This window comes from Punica granatum, chromosome 7, assembly GCF_007655135.1.
Source record: "Punica granatum isolate Tunisia-2019 chromosome 7, ASM765513v2, whole genome shotgun sequence".
NCBI classification, from domain to species: domain Eukaryota; kingdom Viridiplantae; phylum Streptophyta; class Magnoliopsida; order Myrtales; family Lythraceae; genus Punica; species Punica granatum.
Genome location: NC_045133.1, coordinates 546121 through 571359, shown reverse-complemented (window position 1 = coordinate 571359; position 25239 = coordinate 546121). Strand labels below are relative to the sequence as shown.

General features: G+C 41.6%; 6 protein-coding genes across 7 annotated transcripts; 3 read left to right on the top strand and 3 right to left on the bottom strand.

Annotated features, from left to right (window-relative positions):
* Positions 1-555: 555 nt before the first annotated feature.
* LOC116213577 (28 kDa ribonucleoprotein, chloroplastic-like) lies at positions 556-2742 on the top strand. The gene is made up of 4 exons (XM_031548586.1): positions 556-1117; positions 1210-1311; positions 1981-2262; positions 2446-2742. Exons 1-4 carry the CDS (start codon positions 614-616, stop codon positions 2506-2508), a joined length of 951 nt encoding a protein of 316 aa, XP_031404446.1. The 5' UTR covers positions 556-613; the 3' UTR covers positions 2509-2742.
* Positions 2743-2828: 86 nt separating this feature from the next.
* Positions 2829-5562, bottom strand: LOC116213576 (protein-L-isoaspartate O-methyltransferase 1-like). 2 transcript variants are annotated; one of them, XM_031548584.1, is made up of 5 exons: positions 5281-5562; positions 4559-4729; positions 4069-4339; positions 3816-3980; positions 2829-3314 (listed from the first exon to the last, which is right to left on the bottom strand). In XM_031548584.1, exons 1-5 carry the CDS (start codon positions 5461-5463, stop codon positions 3064-3066), a joined length of 1041 nt encoding a protein of 346 aa, XP_031404444.1. In that variant the 5' UTR covers positions 5464-5562; the 3' UTR covers positions 2829-3063. The 2 variants fall into 2 exon arrangements, with proteins under 2 accessions (XP_031404444.1, XP_031404445.1); XM_031548585.1 differs by lacking the exon at positions 4559-4729 and having other exon boundaries at positions 5281-5557.
* A 3511-nt stretch (positions 5563-9073) lies between these two features.
* LOC116213575 (protein SIEVE ELEMENT OCCLUSION B-like) lies at positions 9074-12292 on the top strand. The gene is made up of 7 exons (XM_031548583.1): positions 9074-9397; positions 9520-9627; positions 9751-10205; positions 10315-10424; positions 10635-10777; positions 10918-11409; positions 11499-12292. Exons 1-7 carry the CDS (start codon positions 9173-9175, stop codon positions 12120-12122), a joined length of 2157 nt encoding a protein of 718 aa, XP_031404443.1. The 5' UTR covers positions 9074-9172; the 3' UTR covers positions 12123-12292.
* Positions 12293-13121: 829 nt separating this feature from the next.
* On the top strand, positions 13122-15851 carry LOC116214173 (autophagy-related protein 16). Its single transcript, XM_031549502.1, has 5 exons — positions 13122-13252; positions 13416-13542; positions 13732-13913; positions 14014-14209; positions 14513-15851. Coding segments are annotated over exons 1-5 (1530 nt in total). The 5' UTR covers positions 13122-13250; the 3' UTR covers positions 15536-15851.
* A 136-nt stretch (positions 15852-15987) lies between these two features.
* LOC116214174 (peptide methionine sulfoxide reductase-like) lies at positions 15988-17065 on the bottom strand. Its single transcript, XM_031549503.1, has 2 exons — positions 16605-17065; positions 15988-16509 (listed from the first exon to the last, which is right to left on the bottom strand). The coding sequence occupies exons 1-2, from the start codon at positions 16929-16931 to the stop codon at positions 16255-16257; spliced, it is 582 nt and encodes a 193-aa protein (XP_031405363.1). The 5' UTR covers positions 16932-17065; the 3' UTR covers positions 15988-16254.
* Positions 17066-17984: 919 nt separating this feature from the next.
* On the bottom strand, positions 17985-20503 carry LOC116213315 (BTB/POZ and TAZ domain-containing protein 1-like). Its single transcript, XM_031548202.1, has 5 exons — positions 20204-20503; positions 19954-20087; positions 18950-19181; positions 18545-18861; positions 17985-18355 (listed from the first exon to the last, which is right to left on the bottom strand). The coding sequence occupies exons 1-5, from the start codon at positions 20369-20371 to the stop codon at positions 18142-18144; spliced, it is 1065 nt and encodes a 354-aa protein (XP_031404062.1). The 5' UTR covers positions 20372-20503; the 3' UTR covers positions 17985-18141.
* Between the last annotated feature and the right edge of the window lie 4736 nt (positions 20504-25239).

Genomic DNA, 25239 nt, shown 5'->3' with positions numbered 1-25239 from the left:
CAAGTGTCGGGAGCGGTTAGAATTGCACATCGTGTAAGGACCCTCACTTGGGAAGGCAAATGTTTAAGAGCACGTAAAACATATAGGCTTAAAAAAGGGACCACGCGTAGCAATGTTATAAGAAATTTTTTTTTTAAGAAAAAGAGAGTATAAATCAAACTAATAATCGCATGTCTCTTCTTGCGAGTACGATATATCAAATACACTCACCAGGAGATGAAGACTGACCCGTTTTCATTTTTTACGAGATTCATGAGAAAATATATTGGGCCGAAACTCCGACGCCTCTTGTTATTTTATTTAAAAATAAAAGAAGACACATATAAAAATCAAAGAAAAGGGAAAATCGGGAAAATCTGGCCCAAAAAATAGGGGGACAAGATCGAGAAAGAATCGACGTAAAATTGAGGCCCATCAAGGCCTACAAGGTGGCCCAAATAAGAGTTGGCTTAAAGTTTTCGGCCCATCAAGGCCTCTGAAGGTCCACATCCGACCATTTTGGACTATCCGCCAACTTGCTTCCTCTTCGTCTTCCTCCTCTTACTCCATCCACCTTATCTCCTGAGACCTCAGCCACTCTAAAACCCTCTCTCTCTCTCTCTCTCTCTCTCTCATGGCGTCCGCAACAGCTCCAGTCTTCAAGCCCTTATCGATAAGAGGCTCAGGTCTCCATTCTCTTCCTCAGCTCGAAATTCTTTACTCGCATCTCTCCATCCCGCAGAAGCCCATCAAGCTCCGTCATTTCTGCTCCCACTCCGTTCATGTCCTCCACCCTCTGAAGAAGAAGACCCGCCATTCCTCTCTGGTTGCATTTGTCGCCGACGCCTCGGACTGGGCGCCGCAGGAAGGTGACAGCACGACCACCACGACCTTGGAGCAGGAGGAACAGGAAGGCGAGCAGCAATGGGGAGCTCAAGAAGCCGAGGCCCGGGTATCGGACTGGGAAGGAGAAGGAGATGGCGGCGTCGAAGGCGGCGTTTTTGAATCCGAGGAAGAGCCTCCCGTTGCCGAGCCCCCGGAAGAGGCGAAGCTTTTTGTCGGGAACTTGTCTTATGATGTCGATAGCGAGAAGCTGGCTATGCTCTTTGAGCAGGCTGGTGTTGTCGAAATTGCTGAGGTGGGTTCTCTTTCATTGGTCTAAAAGTTTTTCCTTTTCGCAGTTACCTCTTTGAATTTGGTGGATAAAGGTCGGTCTTTTTGGGGATGCAGGTGATTTACAATAGGGACACTGATCAGAGTCGCGGGTTTGGATTCGTGACAATGAGCACCGTGGAGGAGGCGGAGAAGGCTGTTGAGAAGTTCCACCAATACGTACGCTTTATTTCCTTTCTTTGTTCCTTGCGTTACTGTCTCTGGTCGGTATCCTTTTCAGCTTTCTTTCGGAATTCTAGTTGTTGAAAACCGGAGATGCAATACATAGGTGATTCTGACTGTGAAGAAAATTTCGGTTAAAAGATTTGGGCTTCGATACATGTTGGTGCAAATTTGTGGCTGAAAAATCCAAAGATTTCATCTTCGTCTTATTTAAAACTACGCGGTGTTGGTTTACTTTACCATTTGGAAGACATATTTAAGGTGGCATTAGGAGAATGCAGCCCTTGTTCTTCCAAAAGTAGCAATGATCGGAAAAAGGCAATACGGTATGTGATCTAAGCACAGTTTTGTTCCCCCTCCTGCAATTTTATCGAGAGTTGGAGGAGGATCTTTCTATTAGCTTGTGGTCTGTTGACCATGTATCGTCTGAAGTAATCATGCCATTATGCACATACGAACTTATGCCTAAGAAGCAAAACTATGAAAAGATCGTATAAATGGAGAAGAGTGAAATTTGAAAGAATAGAAATTGCGGAGATTTGGTCAGCCTAACGTTTCATGCGGATTCTAATGTGATGACTTGCTCCACGAGATAATGGGAGGAGTGGACTGTTGCTTTCCCTTTCTATGTTACATTTGGCTTATGGCTTCGCTTTTCTTTAACAGGATTTGGATGGAAGGCTTCTGACTGTCAACAAGGCCGCCCCTAGGGGAGCTCGTCCTGAACGGACCCCCCGAGCATTTGAGCCTTCTTTCAGAATTTACGTTGGGAACCTCCCATGGGATGTGGACAATGCTCGGTTGGAACAGGTCTTCAGTGAGCATGGGAAAGTGGTCAATGCCCGGGTAGTCTTCGATAGAGAGACGGGCCGCTCACGTGGTTTCGGCTTCGTAACAATGGCATCTGAAACTGAGATGAATGATGCCATTGCTGCCCTTGATGGACAGGTATATACTACTTTTTGATTGCAACATATTACCCCGTGAGTCGAAAATAATTTTTAGAGGGGGGGAGGGAAAAAGGCTGAAGATGTTCTTTGGTAACAAACATAAAACTCTCTCTTTCATTTATATCGGACCTTTCCACCCTTTCCATGCGTTACATGTCATTTGCTTAAACTGGTTGTGCAGAGTTTGGATGGAAGAGCAATCAGGGTGAATGCTGCGGAGGAAAGACCGAGGCGCAGCTTTTGAATCAAATGGTTCTGAATCTTAGAATGGCAATGGCAAGCTTCTATTGGCACTTTGTGAAATTTTTCTCTTGTTCTCTTTTAATTTGAGTCAAATCTAAAGCTAATTTCATTAGCATCACATATCGCATAGAGCATTTTTGCCTATTGAATACTCTCGTCAAGATATTGTCACCTACTGCAATGGTAACATTTGTAAACCATGCTTTGAGAGCTCAAAGGTCGTGAATGTTCTTAACCTCGTGATGTCGACCATTTGATCATTCCATAGACTAGCAATTCCTAAGGAATTTTGGGGATGATCATATGTTTGGAACTCGAACAAGCAAAGGAAAATTTTCTCTATTAGGGTCAACACGAAAATTTTCCTTAAATTCCACTTTTTCTACAGCTGAAGCCTCCTTGGAAGTATCACTGATGTTGTGAAAACAGAATCCTATAGATACTCACTATTGTCTGGCAACACAAGCATACAAGAAACACAAACATACTGTGCATGGACCTATCTATACAGAAGTATACATACGGCTTGTTGAAAGAACCGACAACAAAGACCCTTTCAGGAGCCTCTGAGCTGCGCATCTCGACTTGTAAGAGGAACATAACGAACTGAAGTTTCAGTCCGGATGCTGACAGAACAATCCATCTTCTTTTCCACAACTTTCAGGTCCTGAAATATGTTTCCGACTGGAATAACCATTCTCCCACCTGGCTTCAACTGATCAATAAGTGCCTTCGGAATTTCAGACGCCGCTGCCCCTACATGGATGGCATCATAAGGCGCAAACTCCGGCCAACCCAGTCTTCCATCTGTTCATGCAAAAACATTCACATTTATAAATACTGCACTTCCCAAACAAACATTCACTGTATAAAAACTGTACCTCCCAGACAAGAATCACAGGCCTAACAAAGCTTTCTACCATGGGATATCCTTGTGTTGACAGGTCCAAACATCAGGTACTGATCAGTTGGAGGTCCGTCACAATAAGTACATGTCAGAGACAAAACAATCTACTATTGATCGACTCCACCTAAAGAAATAACCTCTACATCGAATTTGGTACATACTTTTCCACCATGGACACAGAAAGACCATACATGATATATGGATTTCTTTCTCCTAGATGGAAAGTAAGGACTACCGTGTCTTCTCATGGGACTCTGGTCACAGGACCTAAACTATACTCTTCCATTTAATGAGCTGAATCACATAATGTTTTCCTGGCACTATTCTTGATTCTCAATAACCTATAATATGGATATCTATATCAGCTGTAATATGAAAGCATTCGAGTACTGATAACATACCTCCAACATGCACGGATAGGGCCCCTTCTTTCAAAAGTGGAGCAGCTGCACTCTTCCGGATACTCTCAACTGAAGATTCAACCAACTCAGGAATATGTTCAACACCCACAGCACGACCCTGGGGGCCCACCATCATGGCAAAGCATGCTGTTAAGTAACCCGTTCCTGTAAAGGGCGTGAGATCCCAATATTAGGATCAAAGAAACTCGGAGGATATAGCAGCTTCTTGAGTTGTATGAGAGACGATCAAAACCTGAACCGATGTCTAAAGCATGCATTCCAGGCCGCAAGTTCTCCTCCAATAACTGAAGGCACGTTGCATGCATATGAGGAGCTGAAATGGTGGCATTGTATCCAATCGGCATGGGGCTGTCAACATATGGTGGAGTTCCCTCAGGGACGAACAGAGCTCTGTCGATCTTCTCCATTACCTCAGCTACTCTCTTGGACCTAATAACCCCATAGCTCTGCAATTGCTCCACCATTGCTTTGTTCCTTGTAATCCCACTTCCACTCCAAAATCGCTGTGAAAAGCCAATCAGAGCGTCTCTAAGTACTAAACGCTTAGAGAGAGAGATAGAAACCAATGGCTTCACATTTTTAAAAGTCTCCAGAAACAAGACACATCAATTGAATGAGGCAAGCAATGACCTCTTATGACCCTATAACACACAAAGCATGAAACGTGGCAAGAGATATAGCGAGTAGGCCCGGGATCGTAAATTAGAACTCGCCCAAGATACCTTGACAGGGTTCGAGGAAGTTGCTTCTGAGATGGCTATGGACTGGAATTCACTAATCAGAAGGCTAGGGCATGTAAAGGGTCGATCCTCATCATTACACAAGGCAGAGTGAGTCCCAGTGGAAGTGATCAGTACGACCGAGTATGCCCAGAACATACAATGCAGTACTCCCTGAAAATGAAACCCACGTGCCATAGAAAACTCTACCTAATTTATGAACGTATTACTCCACTCTACAATCAAGACAAACATTACTTTCTATAGTGATTACACTTACAAACAGAGTGTTGATACATAGTATGATCTTTGGACGTTAGAATATTTACAGTACGTGAAATAATAATGATAGCATTATGGGCACAAGCACCGGGATGATTGAAATATACCACCTCGTCATGCATATTACACATGAGTATCATTCAGTAATTACTGATGAGTGAAGCCCCAAAATAATGCCTATTGCCTAACGAGAACTAGAAACAGCTGCAAAATTCTACTTTATGATGCAAAGCCACACACCACCCTGAAGCCCCAAGCCCGGGGTAACGTTTTACCACAGAGTAAGGAAATATAAGGAGTTTCCAGGCAAGAACAAGTTGACACACGCTATGTTCCCATAGCCATAGGCAAGGACACGAGAGAACCCCAGAAGTTGAAGAAAGCAGGAAACCCACATCCGCATATGATCAAACACATTGAGGGCGGAGGTCTGTTAGTGTTACCTCCATGCGGGAGAAGAGGAAGTTTCCCGTGAGGGGATTAGAGGGTCGGCGGCAGAAGAGGGAGAGAGCGGCGAGGGAGCAAGGAGGAGGGGGCGAAATGGAAGTGATGCTGCGTATCAGCTGGAGAGAGTGAGAGCTGAAGGCAGCCGCTGCAGGAGAGGAATACTGGAGAAGAGTAGGCATCTCTTCCCTCTTCTCCTTTGTCGTTTATTCGGTTATAACACACACAAGCCCACCTTCTGGCGTCTTCGCTACCTCTCTCTCTCTCTCTCTCTCTCTCTCTCTTTCTCTCTCTCTCTCTCTCTGGTTTCTTCCCAAACATGGAGGATGTTCCCAGGTGTCGCACCACGTGGCGCAGGCACAGTGGGCTGGGCTTTCGAGCCCGTCACCTCTCAAATGGACTATCTGGGCTGGGCCGTATCGCAAGTCAATCGGCTTGGCTGTCTGATGACCGGCCCATGATAGTAAATGTCGGTGAAATTTGTAGTTTGCTCCCTGAAGTTTCTGTATAACTTATAAGCAATCTGCACCTGGTCATTTTACATATGAACCACTTTGCTCCCTCAAATCGAGTATTCAAGAATGAATTACGTCGATTTGCAACAATGCAATACTTAAAGCTTCTATCACGTTTCAGTCTAGGTCGACTGAACGGTAGTCTATTCGAGAGACTGATAGAAATTAAATCGTCTGTTCTTGAGATATCCAGTCGTTATCATAAAATTGTGTGATTATAGATAAATTACATGAAAACCATCCTTCTTCTTCCTCCACATTATGAGAGATGCGTGATGAAGGCAATACGAGTAAATGTTGCTTGTTGCTGCCGAGTTTATGGATGGAAATTGATGATGTGAAAGTCGGATAGGAACGTAAAATTCTTGGCGTACGAATTATTGGAGTGGAGCTCGCCAGTGCAAGATCAAGACATGCATTCATTACTTAATGAAATGCGAAGAGCTGTAGCTCGGGATGCAAAATACAATTCACGGAACAAATCTGGCTCCGTTTGGTTTCATGATCAGATTTTAGAATCATGATTTTGATTTTAACTCTACTCACTACACAACAAAAACACATGTTTCCCAAGTCAAATTTATTATACCATCTCATTTGTCTTTTTTCATAATCAAAATCAAAATCAAAATCAAAGTTACTTTAACTCTTAAACCAAACGCCCCCTTTGTCATCACAGTTGTGGCTATCTTTAAATTAATTTTTTTCAGTGTTCATCATAATTTTCGAAAATCCAAAGAATTTTAACTAATTCAGCTTGAGTCGCTCATTAAAAATGCCTCTTAGAATGATTTGTCACCATTCAAAACTCAAATATAAAATCTTATTTAAAATGAATAAATACCAAAGTGATTCAAACCAACTGATACTGGTGTCTCTAGCTTAATTTTATTGTCCCATCTGCTGCTTTTAACATAATTAATATATATGCATATCCACCGAGGGGCAATTTCAAAATTTATTCTATATAGTGTCATGTTTTTCTTTTCTTTTTTTTTTAATGAAATTATTTTATTTTACCTCCATTTATTTTAGAATCTTACTAATCATTTTTTCTCTTGAATTTCGTCCCTTTAGATTAAATTTTTAGGTCATTACTCCGCCAAAAAAAAAATTCTAGGTTGTTAGGATAACTTTATTCTTTAACTAAAGCCTGGCTGCATGCCCTCTTAATTATTAGGTAATAAAGTCATCTATTTATACTATAATAATGATGATGCTTATTTTAGGTTAATAAAACTAAAATTAAACCTAAGACTTCCTGGTCTTCTCGGAGTCAAAAAGATAGGAGAGGTACCTCAATAATATTAGTTTAGTTGCACGAGATGCATGAGTTTTGCTCCTTTTTGCATGGCAGCAATTCTTTTTTGCTTCTTTTCTGGATCGGGCAATGTTGAGAATTATATCTTAAATTTTGATTCGATTTTATTTCTTATTTTGTATATTCAAATCTTTATCTTTTCGTTAGATAATATCTTGAGAATATCATATTTTGAAATATTATTAATAGAGATTATATGAAATATTAAGTTGAGAGAATCGGGATTTACATATATGTATCGAGAGTTTTGATGTAAAGTATGGGGAGAGCGTTTAGAGAATAGGAGTATTCATGAGAGGAGATTAAGGTTCCTCATTTGTGTTTGGCCATTCTGCCTGTCTGGGACGCACTTGTATTGTACTCCTCTTCATATTTTTTGCTCAATGAGAAGTTACCGCCGAGTCTTCTTTATTCATGGATGTTTTCGTTAAACATTTCCACCATATTTGAAGATTTATCACGTATATCTTATGTGCAAATTCTCCTCTCTTCCGTATTATCTTCATTGATTCCCACCGGGTCATTTAATTCCAAAATTATATTATTCGTTAGTCACATCTGCCTTACGTGTCCTCCCCTTTCCCTTTTCCTTTTCCTTTTTTTTCCCTCTCCTTTCTTTTTTTTTTCCTTTCCTGGCAATATTCTACATATATATATATAGTTCTAGTAATAATAATAATTAGTATTGTTATTATAGTTTAATTAATATTATTATCATACTAAGCTTTTCACTTTCCTTAACATAGTTTAAGCATCTTCTCTTCAGCTAAGTAATCTTTTTTTTATTTTTTCTTTTTTATGAAGAAAGTTTAATTGCAACAATACAAGTGGCCCACTTGAAATTATGAGGTCTCGAGAATTTGGTCCTCATTAGTGGGAACTTTCATGCATTTTTTTTTAGATTTTTGTAATTTTTGTATTAGGTCATAGACCTCTCTAATATTCAAAAAAAAAAAAGTAATAGCCTTTTTTTGGGGGTGAAGTAATTATATATCCTCTTACATATGAAAGTGCATATGCATGTGTAAAACGAGAAAGGGGGGGAAACTAAATATATGCAGAACGAACGAGCGATCTAGCCGGCTAGCTAGCTTTTCTTTAAGAAAGCTGGGAATAAACGCAGAAATGCTTTAGGGACGTTTAGTTTCCGAGTTAAAGTAATTTTGATTTTAATTTTGATTGTGAAAAAAGACAAATGAGATGGTATTATAAATTTGACTTGTAAAACGTGTGTTTTTATTATTTAGTGAGTAGAGTTAAAATTAAAATCATAATTTTAAAATCATTTCATAAAATCAAACAAACCTTTAATTCCTGCCAACGAATACAATACAACTCTGCCAGTCACATCTGTCGGTTCTTGTTAGACAACTTATCTTAGAACAAGAGCTCCGAGGTTACAATCATGTATAACATGGAATTTATTTAACCGTCAGCTAAGACTGATAACACACACACACACATATATATATACATATTTAGCTTGCTGGCTACCACGTCATATATTGTTACTATTTCATATTCGCGCTGCATGATCACATGCACGATGTATTTAAGCGGTTTCTCAGATGACGATGTATCATTACAATATGTCATTTTCTTTGTGTACAAGTTAAAAGTAAAACCGAGTTAAGGTCTTAGGGCATGTTTGATTCGCAGGATTAGGTAAGGAAGAGATTAGCTATTCCGTACGTAATAAGTTGTCTGTCATTTGGTTCACCGGAATGTAGAATAAGTATTCCGACCGGGCTGCCCTATCCGAATTGCATGAGGAATGGCGAAGCCTCCCGTTGTTATGGATAAAATTACATATGATTGCATCCTTATCCGGACAAAGCTTCATGAACTTTTTTGCTTTTGTTTCAACCCAAATCGCAAGCAAGGTACCTTGTTCACACATCCTCCCCCCTTTCCATCCCTATATAAATGTCTCCACATTGTGCGATGGATAACCTGCACTCCAAGCCTCTTTCTGAATTTAGCTATAACACTTGAGTTCACTTCACTCTCTAGTCCCCACCTTGCTATATATCTTCCGTACTAAATCCCTTAGCTATGAATACCGTTGTGCCGCCTCCGCCTCCTCCAGCGGGGATGCACCGCCAAAGGCACGGCGACCGAGGTGGCCGGATGTTCTCAGCCTCCGATGACACTGCCATGATGAAGCAGATCCAGGCTACCCATACCCCCGATGGCCGTGTGGTCGATGTTGGTCCCATCCTCAGCATCATCGAGGGCATCTTCCGTCGTGCTGCTCCCAGCATCGACAGTGTCCTGAATGTACGTATGCTAGCTCTTCGATCGGTTCTGTGTCCTATTAGCTATTTAATGAAGCTTTTCGCTTCCTCATAAGGTCTCATTTTCTATATATACTCGACGTCATTAATATTATCCATGCACAGGGAAAACATGAACATACTGATGCATTATTGGATGAGAAAGCAAACCTTGCAGCCTATGACGGCATCCTCGAAGCTTTGGCTTACACTATACATCGAATCTCATGCGAGGTAAACTAATGTATTACCTGGTTCTGTGAATAAGTTCTGAATTCGAGATCCATAATTATTGTCTCTGAAGTTGTGCGTCTCGACCGAGTTTCTTTTCTTATTATTGTTCCTCTGGTATTGCAGATATCGTGCAAGTGTACATCCGGAGGTGGAGGGGACGCGCATGGGACGACCATGGCCATCTTCAACATGCTCTCGACCTACTCCTGGGATGTCAAGGTGGTGCTCGCACTGGCTGCGTTTGCTGTCAACTATGGAGAGTTCTCACTCATAGCGAACCTGTACGCCACGAACATGCTAGCCAAGTCTGTGGCCCTCCTCAAGCAACTGCCCGACATACTTGAGCACTCCAGCTCACTGAAGCCGCAGTTCGATGCATTGAACAACCTGATTGCGGCCATGCTGAATGTGACCAAGTGCATTCTCATGTTTAGGGAGCTGCCTCCTCAGTACATCTCACCTGAGATGCCTCCTCTCTCAACCGCCATGACCCATATTCCAACTGCCGCATACTGGACACTACGGAGCATCGTGGCTTGTGCTTCACAGATTGCAAGCCTCATTGGGCTGGGGCAAGAGTAAGCGGTTAATTCGTCGCAGAAGAATTTTTGCAACATTCCATGAGTACGTATTACAGCTGATTTATCATGCATCGAAGCTAATATGTTCGTAATTTTGAATGTTAAGGTATACGCCGTCAGCAACTGAGGCATGGGAACTATCTAGCTTGGCTTACAAGGTCAGCAACATATATGACCACCTTAAGACCCAACTAGCCCTCTGCCATCAGCACATGGGTAAGCCCTTGATCTCTTTATTGTCAATCCTAATCCATTGCACTTGATCGACATATAATGTTCTTGAGATTATCATGGTTGCACTACGTGTATATAATTTGTGCAATCAATGAAGTAAACTCTTACAAATTCATTCCCTCGACTGGTATCCTTATCGGACTTAAAACAGATGAGCAAAACTGTTGCTGATCATATGATGAACGTTTGCAGATGAGAAAAGGTACTCTGAAGCTTATCAAAATCTCGTTCGGCTCTTTGAGACATTTCAAATAGACAACATGAGGATTCTCAAGGCATTAATATACTCCAAGGATGATATTCACCCGCTCCTCGATGGTTCCTCCAAGGCCCGGGTAGAATTAATTAGCACGCTCTTTTTATTTTATTTTACTTTATTTTTCCTTTTAAATGTCCATCGCTCGATGCAGCAGATGAGATTGATACAGAGGATGTTCTTAAGCACGCATTTATTGTATCTGCTTTTGGTGAACAGGTCAGTCTTGAGGCGTTAAGGAAAAGAACGGTATTGTTGCTTATCTCGAATCTTGACATTGCCCACGAAGACATCAATGTCCTGCGCAATATGTACACAGAATCAAGGACAATGCATGACAATCACTATGAGATTGTGTGGATCCCGATTGTTGACAGCGACCCTAGATCACCTGAATGGGACGAGGCCCACCTACACAGGTTCACAGAGCTTCAGGCCATGATGCCATGGCACTCGGTGCACCATCCTTCGTTGATCGAACCGTACGTGACCAAGTACATAAGGGAGGCTTGGCATTTCTCAAACAGGACAATCCTGGTGGCATTGGATCCACAAGGGAAGGTTGTAAGCACTAACGCCCTCCACATGATGTGGATATGGGGGAACTTGGCATTTCCCTTTACTAAGGAGAGGGAGGACGAGCTTTGGAAGGGCGAGGTTTGGAGGCTTGAGCTCATTGTCGATGCCTTCGACCCGACGATCAAGGAATGGGTATGTTCTTGGTTATCCTTATTCTTATCTGTTAATAAGAATGTCCGTATAACGACGTACAAGCACTCATAGAAGTTACCTTCTGTCAGATGGATAGTCGAAAATACATATGCCTATACGGAGGAGACGATATCGAATGGATCAGGAAATTCACAACTGCGGCGAGAGATGCTGCCAAGGCTTGCGGGGTCACGCTGGAAATGGCCTACGTGGGCAAGAACAATGCCAAGGAGCGAGTGCGTAAGACCGCCCTCACAATTGCTCAGGAGAAGCTTAGCCATAGCTGGGTCGACCAACCGACACTGTTCTGGTACTTCTGGACTCGGCTCGAGAGCATGTTGTACTCGAAGCTGCACCATGGAAAGAGCATAGAGAACGACCAGATAATGCATGAGGTGATGACGATACTCAGCTACGACAGCAGTGACAATGGATGGGCCTTGTTTTGCCAAGGACAGATGCCCGAGATTGCAAGAGCCAAGGGCGACAGCGCTCTCGAGAGCGTGCGTGGCCACGAGAAGTGGAAGGAGAATGCGGAGAGGGATGGGTTGGTGCCGGCTCTGAAGGAACACCTGCAGAGCATCCATACTCCGCTCCATTGCAGCCGCCTTATCCTACCGGGGATCGCTGCCGGAATCCCAGAGAGGGTGGTCTGTGCCGAGTGCGGCCGTCCTATGGAGAAGTTCATTATGTACCGTTGTTGCATCGAGTAAGCATTGTGTCACGTGTCGGTATGACTCCGTTAAATCTACTATGGTTGATATTGGTGTGAACTATGTTTATAATTTGTTGTAACCGTGTTTGGCAGCATTCCTCATTTCTTGTAATACTGTATTGTATCGCAGTCGATTAATACTGATGTTGTTTCGTTCATTCCCTCAAACTGTAATCTTGTATTACAATTTTAACGTCTAAAACTAAACTCTTTATAACTAAAAAATTGAAAAACTCATCATGAACTTTTCTCTGGATGAGTTGAATGATTAATCAAATCAATACATGACGAATTACCGGAGAAAAAAACTATTTTCTTAACGATTAATTAAATCACACTCAAGATGATGTGTTATGAATATTGATATACTGCAGCACTCCTAGTGGGCGTGGGCATTTAATTATATATGTGTGTGTGTGTGTGTGTGTGTGTATTACTTGCAAAATGAGAGTTCAAAGCTCCTTGACAACAATTCAAGATGAGAATAAGTTGATGGCCAAGTTTACGATTAGTTACTGCGTCAACTCGTAAAACTAACCATTATAATCACTTATCCTAGTTAAAATTTTACGACCTGTTCCGTAAAAATTTTGCATTCGAAGCATATAAAATTTTCATATTACAATGAGATTACAGCCATGTATGCAAACCACACCTTAATAATGTAAAAATATTCCAAATTTTCAATATACGAAACAATCTCACATTTCGACTTAGTAGACAGAGAAAATAATTTTATGATTAAAATTTTCCTACAATCTTCACATTTCATTTAATCTACCACAGCCCCTCCTACAATAAAGCATCGAAGAAGGAAAATATCACATTACAATAAAAATTGGATTTTGGAGGACCAGAAGCAACTTCCTTCCACATGCCAAATGGGCCCAAAGAAAGCCCACAAGCGAAAGACAGTCGACCCAATGGGCCCCATCAACTCCAGCCCATAATAGATGAAATGCGTGCCTTCGTCTTCCTCCTCTTCCTTCCGCTTCTATTCTACCGAAGACTCCCTCTCTGTCTCTCTGTCTGTCTGTCTGTCTCTCTCTCTCTCTCTTTCTCTCTCTCTCCTCGGAGACGATTGACGAACCCTGACAAGATCGATCGCTCCAATCACCGAAAGTCAATGTAAGCAGAAGTAGTTTCGATCCAAACTGAAATGTGAAAGTTGGAATCTTTGCGCTCGATCTTCTGCAATATCAGTTGATGACTATCTCGAGCAACCTTCGTTCTTACGGTTGGTTTTTTCACTGCAATCGTGATGATGTTGCACCCTGAATTGCAATTTCAGGTCAAAGGAGGAAGCTGCGAGGGAGGCGATAAAGCAGGCTCTGAGAGCGCTGCGGAAGCGGCATTTACTCGAGGAAGCCGCTCATGCTCCCGCTTTGGCAGCTCTCTCGCGGCCCTTCGTCTCTCAGGTTCTCTTTATTTAGCTCTTTTGACTATTTCTTCCAGTATAAGGACATGGTTCGAGTTGGAATTTAATCTGCGTGGCTAATCAGTGTGTTGCACCATTGATTCGTTCAAGATGCTTTCTTTCTTGCTCTTACCTCTGGATATCAAAGAATCTCGGAGTTGAGTTGGTATCTGTATTTTTGTGCTTGAAGGGATTGGAATGGAAAGAGAAAGCTGAAAGCTTGGAAGCTGAACTTCAGCAATGCTACAAGGCTCAATCTCGGTTAGCTGAGCAGTTGGGGTCGGAAGTCGCTGAAACCCGATCTTTAAAAGCTTCCCTCCAGGAGAAAGAGCAGGCAATAGAGAGTCTGGAAAGGGAATTGACAGAGACAAGGTTTTCCTTTTCTCCTGTCTCTTAGGCATGTAGGTTAATGTTGCTTGGAAATTTTATTTTATGGAGTTGTGAATGACCAGAACTCAGGTGAATGCTGCAGGGAAGAATGCTTGAAATTGAGAGCAGAGTTGGACGAGAAAACCAGAGTTGTTGATTTAGTTTTGAGTGAAAACTCTGAGATTAAAAGGCAACTCGAAGAGATGACTCTGATAGCTAAGAAAGCTGAAGCTGAAAACAAGACGTTAATTGACCGTTGGATGTTGCAAAAGATGCAGGATGCTGAACGCCTCAATGAGGTATACTGTCGTTTTCATAAACTACATTATTACCAATTAGTCACTCGGTAGATCTCGAACGATGCTACAAGCTTGTTCTGAACCTAGTTTAGGACGTGCTATATCGACCAATACTCAAAAATGGATGTTTTCAGTTTCGAAGGATATGTGGAGGAACTGTCTCTGTTGAAAGTCCCTGGCTTTTGCAGTGATGATGGATAGAAATCCTTCTTGATTTGGATTGCTGGAATCTTTTTGAATTCTCTTCTTATATAAACTGGGAAGAATTCATACCACTAATTTGAGGTTTATCATCTGAACTAGGCTAATGCCCTCTATGAAGATATGATGGAGCGCCTTAAGGCTAATGGCTTGGAAAGTCTTGCTCGGCAACAAGTTGATGGAGTGGTCCGGCGATGTGAAGAAGGTGCCGAATACTTTTCAGAGTCAACCTTTCCCTCTAACTGCAAGAACAGGATCCATGCCCATGAAGGTGGCTGTGCAGCAATACTCTTTGAGTGCAACTCGAGCAGATTGATCACTGGGGGACAAGACAGGACAATTAAAATGTGGGACACAAATACCGGTTCATTGGCCCGTACTCTACATGGCTGCCTGGGTTCGGTTCTAGACCTTGCTGTCACGCATGATAATAGATCTATCATTGCAGCAAGCAGCTCGAACAATTTGTATGTATGGGATGTAAACTCGGGCCGGATCCGTCACACTCTGACAGGCCACATGGAGAAAGTCTGTGCAGTGGACGTGAGCAAGATTTCTAGCCGTCATGTTGTGAGTGCAGCCTATGATCGGACTATAAAAGTCTGGGACTTGCAGAAGGGTTACTGCATCAACACAATCATCTTCCCCAGCAACTGCAACACACTTTGCTTCGGTATGGATGGACATACAATATGTTCAGGCCACGTCGACGGGAATCTCCGTTTATGGGATTTTCAGACAGGAAAGTTAATCCATGAAGTTGCTGCACATTCGCTTTCTGTTACATCGATTTCTCTTTCGAGAAATGGAAATATGGTGTTGACCAGCGGGAGAGATAATTTGCACAATTTATTTGATATAAGGACTCTTGAAGTGTGTAGTACTTTGAGGGCTTCAGGAAATCGAGTGGCATCAAACTGGAGCAGATCCTGTATCAGTCCCGATGACAATTACGTAGCAGCTGGGTTGGCTGATGGAGCTGTACATGTGTGGTCAATTTCCAAAGGTGATATTGTGAGCACTCTGAAGGAGCATACTTCATCTGTGTTGTGCTGTTCCTGGAGCAGCCTTGGGAAACCTTTATGCTCTGCAGACAAGAGTGGGATCATCTGTACATGGACGTAGGGTGTTCAGTCATGCTTGTGTAGATACGACTCGTCACTGCAACTTTCGGTTTTATTCTTTCATTTCACTGCTCAGCTCTTCGGATTTGCGCAGAGTTCACCAATGGGGGCAATACTTGTTGCCCTCTGGAATGTTACACTGAGTCCGATCTGGCTGAGGCAACAAAGGTTTTTCGCTTTTTCTTTCTGTCTGTTTTTTGTAACTGTCTTGTGGGAAAGGCAAGGCACGTGATATAGCTGTTCAATGGACGTATAATTCTGATATTCTGTAAATAATTCTAATGGGAGATATGTATTGATCATTGATTTTTGAGGTACATCAGAGCAATATGTGGACTCTGAACAACATGCATGCATTTCATTCTCTCGCTTGAAACCTGTATTTATGTTCGATAGAGTGTGAATTTCAGTTGTTATCAATTCTTACATATCCGAATTTATAAGACCTGAATAGATCCAACTTAAATCATCGACTGACTTATTGTGACATTGCCTGCGATCTTTTAGAATGGTACAACAAGACCAGCAAGGAAATCACGGGAGCAAGTACTTATTACATTATCATCTTCAAAGTCGAATAATCAAACCATGTATGTATCATCATCATCATCATCATCATCGACTAATAATACCCAGTAGAGAAATGCTGAACATGAAAAGGGAGAGATCTTATTGTAAGATAGCAGATGTGATCTCCTCCTCTGTAACGTTGCAATTGGGTCAACCATAGCACCTGATGGGATCATTGCAGCCCTTGGCAGCAGACTGTTTCAGCCCTCTGCCGCCTCCCTTCTCAAGATACTGCTGATGGTACTCTTCCGCCCCGTAGAACCGCTTTGCGGGAAGAATCTCGGTCGCGATCTTCTTGTCCTTGTACTCCAGCTGCTTCGCTTCCATCGACTCCCGAGCTAGCCGGGCCTGGTTCTCGTTGTAGTAGTATATGCCCGACCGGTACTGGGCACCCACATCACCACCCTGATCATCGTTACCATAAAACAATCACGACAGTTGATATAATGCATCGAATTCTTTTACAACGGACTATTCCAGTTAATCCGGTATGTATGCACCTGGCGATTGAGGGTGGTGGGGTCATGGCGGGCCCAGAAGACGGCCAGGAGGTCCGTGTACCGGCAGACATTCGGGTCGAACTGGACTCGGACCACCTCGACGTGGTTGGTGGTCCCGGAGCAGACCAGCTTGTAATTGGGGTCTGGCACGTGGCCCTGAGAGTACCCGGCTTCGGTCTTCACCACGCCTACCACCCTCTGGAAAGTCAGCTCCACCCCCCAGAAGCAGCCCGCCCCAAACTGCGCAAACTCGTGGCCCGGCTCGTCCGGTGCGTCCAGATCCGGGTCCAAGGCCGGGTTGTGGGCAGCTCCGTCGTTCTCCGCCATTTGTCCGGTCAGTTATTCTTCACTCCGGGGAGCTGGAGAGGGAGAGAAAATTGAGTGGGGTTTGATTGGGTCTGGGACTAATACAAGAGAGGGAAGAAGTTTGACTTTGCAATTTGCAATTCGCATTATAATATCCTTTGGTAGCTCTGGCGAATTTAATTTATACAGAAAGGAGGGGAAATTACTGAATCTAGGCAAGAATGGTGATTAGATGCATGGGGATCCATCTGGTTCCTTAGCGGGACTATTCTCACCATCTCGGGTCCGTCAGATCAACACTTAAAAAACTGGTCTCGTCGGGCTACTAAGCGGTTCGAATGATCTAAGGAGTGATCCGGCTAAGGAACGGTATACTTTCCTAGATGCATATGCTATTGCTAGTACACATTCACATTCTTGCAAGTTCTTTTATAGCGACGCCATTTTACATTCACAAAATTTACCGTGAGAAATTAATAGCATAGTTTTGAATATTTTTGTAATTTTAAAACTCTTTTTGAATTGGTTATAATTATAGATTTCCAGTACGAATAACTCCATAGCCCACGGCTTAAATTAATATGGCTCATTGTCAAATTTTCACTCACTATGCACTTTTGAGGGATATCCAGATGAATCGATGTAAACGCAACCTCCTATTAATAAAGTACTTTTATATAATAATAATAAAATAAAAAAAAAAAAGTTCTTCTATAGCAGACCCCCCTATCCAGATTCCAGAATGGGTATGCCTTCTCCTTATGGAATGGGGTAGAACCCCGGAATTCCTGATCCTGATAAATCTTTTGCCAACCTAACTAGGGAATGGAAATCCCTTTGAAATTAATGCAGAGCTTGAATTTTGGTTTCACGCGATCAAAAGCGTCCTAATGGGGTTTTCATTTCATCCTTCTCGTTTACTTCAGGATTAGGTTATTATTTAAATTGGATACAGTAAAATGTCGTTTTTATAAACCAAGTTAACCGGCCACATCTACCGATTCATAGTGTCTATATAATAGACGTGCTCCGTTCGTGTAGAAAAACTTTGAGAAAAGGTGTCTCGACTTCTCATTTATTATTATCATGTGTATAAGCAACTGACACTCGCCCGCTCATTTACAAAGAATTAATTACAATTTCTCATCTAAGAAGTCTACGTACACTAATGACTATCTAAAAGCATCCCCAACAAGCTTACACATGTTCCCTAGAGTAGAGAGAGAGTGCCTCAATATGTATCTCGTCCGAGCTTAAAGCCTTGGATTTGACGAATACTGTTTGTTTCGGTCGGCAATTGTCTGTGTTCCTCGGTGGATCTCTTCCTCTTGGCTTGGGTTTGAGACAAGGACGACATGGCCTTTGCCTTCACCACCTTCCTCGCTAGCAGCTTCCAAATGCTGTCATCCTTCCTCTTCTCTTGTTGGGCTTTCAACTTGAATTGCCTGCAGTAGAATCGTAGTTCCCGAAAATCGTTAGACCAACCAATCAAATCCACCAGACATTATACTTTAAATGCATTAAACTCATGTTTCCCCCAGGGTTGGGCTGCACATATATTCAAGACGATGTCTATATATATATATATACAGATGAGCACTGCCTGTTCCGGGTTTGCAGCGTCACGGAATTACCTGCAGAGAAGGACCTTGCAAGCTTCTGGCTGATCACAAATAAAGGAGTGGAGCCTCAGGAGCTGCCACATCCTCTTGCACTTGGAACACCCTCCCTTGACCCGCTTCTGGCATGCCGCGAAGTGTCTTATAAGTAGTTGAAGCCCGTGGCAGGTCGCGAACTGGGCGCATGGCTCCCTCTTCTTTGCGGAATCCATGTCGGGCGGACCCACGCTGGTGCAGCCATCCGTGCAAATGTGCTCCAAGCAACTCATTGCCTCGCTCAGCTGCCCATACAGCCTCTGCTCCTCCCGGTGCCTCCTCGTCCTCTTCTTCCTCTGTTTGACATACGAATAGTATTCCATTAATACCATTTCCAGACATCGTAACATGTTGTTATCACAAAAAGTAACGACGAGTGCTCACCGACTCCGCCTCATCGATGAACTTGAAGTTGTTGTAGACCAGCTTCATGCACCGGAGGTAGAGGTCCGGCGCATTGCACAGACGCGAGAGCTGGAGCACGTCCACCAAGTTCTCCACAGTCAGCCGTCGACTCAGGCCCTTGATACATCTCTGCTTCAGCTGTGGGACCGAGTACACGTGGGCCAGCGCCAGCAGGTGGATGTCGTACTTCTCCATCTCCTCTTCTGTACACCTGCTCCCACAAGAATATTTTCCCACCCCAGCCAGCAGGTGGATGTCGTGTCAAAGGTTTGCTTAGAGAAAAACATATAGATTAAACTTGAATATACATATCAAATTCGGTAAGATCATGCTCAGCTGATAATAATTTCGAAAGACCATTAGCACGGTGATCTAATGATTAAATTCTAAGCGTTCCACTTAAACATTACGAGTTCGAACCTCACTGATGACGTACAACTTGCCACTACATGGGTGTATTACGGGCTGGCGGTGACTGACCCATAATACTTGATCCAGTGGGCCTTGGACTTAATTTATTAGTGTGTTGGTGGGACTATAGGTGACCAAGTTGGGCTAAATCTCAGCGAGTTATAGCGAAAAAAACATTCCGTGACAGTTAGGTTCCCTTAGTTGGGATAGCAACAGCGAACTAATAACCCGACCTAACCTTTTTATTCAAAAAATAAAAATAAAAATAAAAAAAGATAATAATGTCGAAAGTCTCTTTGGAACTGGCCACCTTCGTCACGGACCATTACAGTATCTAAAAATTTCTAATTTCTATACGGCAATAATCCTTCCTTCCGACGATGGGATATCCACGTGTAATATATGAAAAATGGATAAGTCAGAGACTGCCGCCAAACGTTCTGCCAAAGCTTAGGTTTGCACCAGGATCGTTACGCATTTCAGGCCCAAAATCGAAATGGGCTCAGTCCAAGGTTCATGAGTAGGGAAAGAGCTAAATGACGAGTCGTTTCAAGGGGAATGGAAGTGCTGACCTGGAGGAATAGATGAAGCGAATAAACGCGGCAACGGCTTCGCAGGGGACGCCGAGCATGGGGATGAGCTTCCCGGAGTTCCGGTGCTTCCGGGGACTGTCAATGATGTTCTCTAGCACCGGCGACACCGAAACCTTTCGTGATAATTAACGTCATAATAAGATATAGACGAACAGAAAAATCATCACTTAGGAAACAAAAGAATGAAAGCTTCTGGAAGGAGATATGTTGTGATATATAGAACAGTTACCAGAATGCTAGAATGGGTGGGGATGCGGAGGCCGCCAGTGGTGAGGATGTGGACATCGGGCTCAGGAAGCTCTCTCGGGTACGGGTTCTTCCCGTCCAGGGCGTACAGGTCGCCATAGAGGACAGCAGGGGAGGTGGTGCTGTGGTTTGATTCTTCCATAGGCAGCATCGATGGGAGAAGGAAGAGAAGTCGATCGTCTAATTAATGTTTCTGTGGCCTACCGGAATTGGTTTGACGTGTCGACGTTTGTGTCTGCTATAAGATTGATTCTATAGAGAGCATGGAATGAATGTCTCAGTTGGAGAAATGTGGACGTGGCTCACTGTATATATATCGACAGCTTTGACAGGGAAAACCGACCCTAATTTCCTATAGTCATCGGACAAGTGGATTATGTTTAAGCAATTGAATAATTAATATAAATTAAATTACATATATAGAAGGAAATAAGTAGATTTTCCTTCTTTTTTATATTATAAGAGAGTAGACAAGTGGATTTTGTTAGGAGCCATCATATATTTGGTAGGCAAATTAATATTTGGATAAGGCATTATACCAAATGATCAAATGGATAAAGTTCTAGCTAAGAAGAGCAGCAAGGCAATGACATGGCCGACAACTGAGGCCAGGCGATTTATTTATTGGATAGATACAGAAAACAACAATTAATTTAACAACAAAGTATGATAATAAGTTATTTTATTTAATGTAATTGGGTTCAAACCCTAATCCACAAAAAAAAGGCACAATATTATTCACAACAAATTGTTCGTGGTGTCTTGCATGGTAGTTTTTCTACTTCTGGCCACTACCTTTTGAATAGTGGACCCACGCATCTTGAGGAGGTTGTCCACTTAAAACCGAAAGTCAATAGCAAGTAGTTTATATCGGTACATCGAAGGAATAGAGAATATAGTGTTATTTCCCACAAGCTCGCTTTATCGAAATTTTAAATTATATTACCGTTTTTCTATCAATCTTTTTGCAAGTAATGTACTTCTATGTATTTAAAAGAACGTTTTTAAGAGAGAGATTGACTACGATCCGTTTTCAGTTTGTTAGTTTGATATTGATCTTTATTTGTTTGGCATGGTCCTAGACTACTCGAAGGGACAATGCTCATGTCAAATATGATGGATGACTTTAGCTAATGGAATGCATTGTCTTTTGTACCATAAAAGATGAATGCTCCAAAGTTCTCTACCTAGTAGTCGACAAATTTTATTATTTACATATGTATACATACATACATACATACATATATATATATATATATGGAATGCTCATACACAGTGGGTATTCCTCGTACTTTGTCAATGAGTAACTTCTCACCATAATACTTTTAAATGTGAAATTTTGGACCCATTGTAAGCTTAGTTTTCCACAGGATGCTATACATTCAAATGAATGGATGATACTTACCTATTTGCTTAGATGCTCGTGAGTCAATTTTTAATTCAATTAATGTGCCTGCCACGTCAGATCATCCTGGAAATGGTTGATCCGATTGGCTGGCTAGGAAAGGATGAAATTGGAAAGAGGGCGTCCAATCCAGAGGGCCAGGCCATGCAAAGGGCCGTTTGGACGCTACGAAAAGTCAAAACCGGACAACCTCAGTCCGACGTGTCCACTCGTTCACATCCCAAACAGCGACTCAGTTTCGTCCACTTGTTCCAAATCTAAGGATAAATAAACACGGTACTTGGGTCGTACTCATGCTCACCTGCACCGACACGTGGCAGCAACCTATTGATCTGCTTTTATCGTTTTGCACTACCGACTGTTCTGCTTCGCCAAATGTTTTATTTTGTAAATGAAGTTTAATATTCAAAATGAAATGATCTGACAAAATTTAAAGGAGATCACATCGATGACAGTAGGTTGGAACTTTTCGGGGAGGATCGTGCCGGAACGCCGGTGAGCTTGTCAACGGCCTGGGGACCGGCTGTGCGTGGCAAACGATGACTATGATTCCACAATCAACATATTAATTAATCCCTTGATTGGGCATACACATGCATATATTATCGTACAGTGTTATAATCTCCTCTTAATAAGCAAGCCAAAAATCTTCTCATTTTTCCACCGGAAAAAAAAATTCTTAATTCAAAATTTACCCTTACGATAGTATGGTAATAATTTACAGAATATCCGAGGGTTATCCAAGTATTATGAAGATTATTAGGCATATTTGTTTCGAGAATCTAGCAATTTTTTATTGATGTAGAAAGTTCCAAATCAATCTTTGTTAATTTTGAATGGTTTCTTGCTCGCTCATGATTGATTACTGACACGAACCTTTTACAATTGTATAGTCCTCATTCTGGGATGCTGTTTTCGGATAATCTGGACAGAAATGAGTAGGGGTGTGCAGGGGTATCAGGTATATCCGGAACTAGTCGGAAATTATCCGTTAGTGTAGGGTTCAGATAACTCATATTGAAAATAGGGTAGGTTCCGGGTATTAAAATCATGAATCGGTGAAAATCGATTTCGGGTCCGGTTCTTATTTACATGGTATTCTGAACCGGTTATTTATTAAAAAAAAAGAATGAGTAAAGTTATTGTCTCTTCTAATGATTCAGAATAGAGGCACTTTGTTGTGTGAGGTTGTATTATGAATGTTTAATTTTGTCGATAGATTGATGAGATATATTTTTTTGTGGATTAATCTAAACCTTTGTTGATATTCTATTTGGTGTAATTACTGATTATGTATGTGATATTTTCAATTTTATTTAACCAGAGAAAAAAATTTACAGGTTCCAATAGGATACCTGAAACCTGTGGTATAATACAGGTTCCAAGTAGGTTCCGATTTTAGGATTCAACATGGTAGGGTCCGGTTCCAAAATCTTGAAACTTGTTCCTTACCTTGTAGGGTCCGAGTATCATGAAAAATACAAGATACTCGGAATCGATTATCCCTAGAAATGAGCCATCGAATGACTCAATGATATAATCTATGAAAAGAAGCGTACCAATAATGGGCCGTAACACAGCCCAAGATAACTTGATGCAGATGGTTCATGCTGAACTGAGGCCCCAAAGGAGCTCGAGTTGGCCATGATATGGCCTCCCAATTGTATAACCGGGCTAGCCTGGATCTTCTAATAGGCCCAAAGTGATTATCATCTGTTATTTATATTATTAATAATTAATATTTTTTTGAAATTATATTTTTATTGTTTATTATTTAATTTTTAAATGAAACAATTATCTTTCTCTTATAAAAGTAAAGTATATTATTTTTATAGATTTATAATGGAAAAATATTTCAAAATGCTACTCGTTTATTGAGTGGGATTTTGTATTTTTTATCCGAAAAACTCGAATTAAGGCGAAAGCTTACTTGTATTGACCAGCTAGTCCCGTGTGTATACATCGCGTCTAAAGAAAAACAATGCGAGGCTACCTAAAATAGGAAACCAAAATCTACAATAATAATGCAGCTACCTAGACTATGTGGTATATACATGATACACAATAGGAATAAAATCTTTCCATAATAAATATTCTCAATTAGCTAACATAATGTGATAACATTTATTGACCACACAACCGACCGGAGGTTGCTTAGGATAACTGCGCTTTTGCTTTATCCTCTCAATCTTTTGACGTATATGTACTTGGTTTTCAACATTCTACATGTCTTGGAGGTGATAATTAAGCTCACAAGTAACTTCCTTTTTTTTTCTTTTTTCTTTTTTTCAATGTGGACCATGTAATGTAATGTTTGTTGGTAAGAAATTTCCGCACCCACATGGAGCTATAGGGGACGTGAGGAGGAGAAGGTCCAGTCCAGTCCGATTCATAGGCCGTGCATGCTCTTAGCTTCCTCCTTTTTGTCCCCACCCACCCACCAACGTGCCCCCTGCCTTTCTAAATATTTGGTCCAATTTTAATTAGTTCTCTATATTCTCATTCAAAAATTAAAAGGAGAAGAAAAGGGGAGTCATCGTTTGAAAATTGAAGGGGTGGGTGCCGGTGGGGCATGTGCTCGAGGCCTCGAATGGAGGAGAAGAAACTGGGGCAACTTCCCCTTTTGGACGGTTTGAGTTTGCCTCCTTAATTGGGAGAACTCGGGGGAATTTCCTCCGTTTTGTACCAGGAAATCTCCGATTATCTTATCTTGTTATATGATGTGTGAGAAAAAAAATTATAATAAATAAATAAATGAGTGATAATTGCACGAGGTAATATGTGCCACAATTCAAATTAATTGTTGGAATCTTACTAGCGTTATCTTCTTAACATGTTATTGTAAGATGAGATGATAATTGAGCAGCCCTTTCTTGGTAAAAAAAATAAAATAAAATAAATTTTGGTAGAAAAGAATTTTGTTCGTCTTTTTTTCCCTTTGGCTGGGTAGAAAGTGAAAACAAGAAATGGCATGCACCGCCGCTCATCAAAAAGAATTAAAAAAAAAAAAGAAAAAGAAGAAGAAGCATGGGCTGTCGAATTCTTGCCTTTTAGCCTGCCGTTAATTACGGGTAATCATTCTTAAGTTGCTTGCCAACATTGCCAGTTACCAACTTTAACTTTATTACTATTCTTGCTTTTCTCACATTAAAGCGACATGGTATATATATGGAACTAACCAACGTGTAACGTGAATATCTGGTCCCATCTCATGGAGCCCACCCATTTCGAAATATTTGTGTTATAAGATATATTACTCGTCACTGGCGAGCATCATAATCCCCCACAAGTTAAACTCATATACTCGTTGTTGTCGATGTAACTGTCCGTGGACGATAAATCAAAGAGAATCACATCGGAGTGCAGGAAAAGTCGTTCTCACAGACAGCCATGTAAGGGCTGCATGTGTTTCATACTGAAAATTACATGAAAGTAAAGCAGAATATATGATAACATAATCTTGGCCATGGATGAAAATAAAACTAGACGACAGAAACTTTAACCAGGCATCTATTAATCTGAATCGAAGGATGAAGCTATATGATTCGGAAGTATTAATACAAATATATACTTTTTCCGATGTGAATCCTGATATTCGAAAATTCAATTGGATA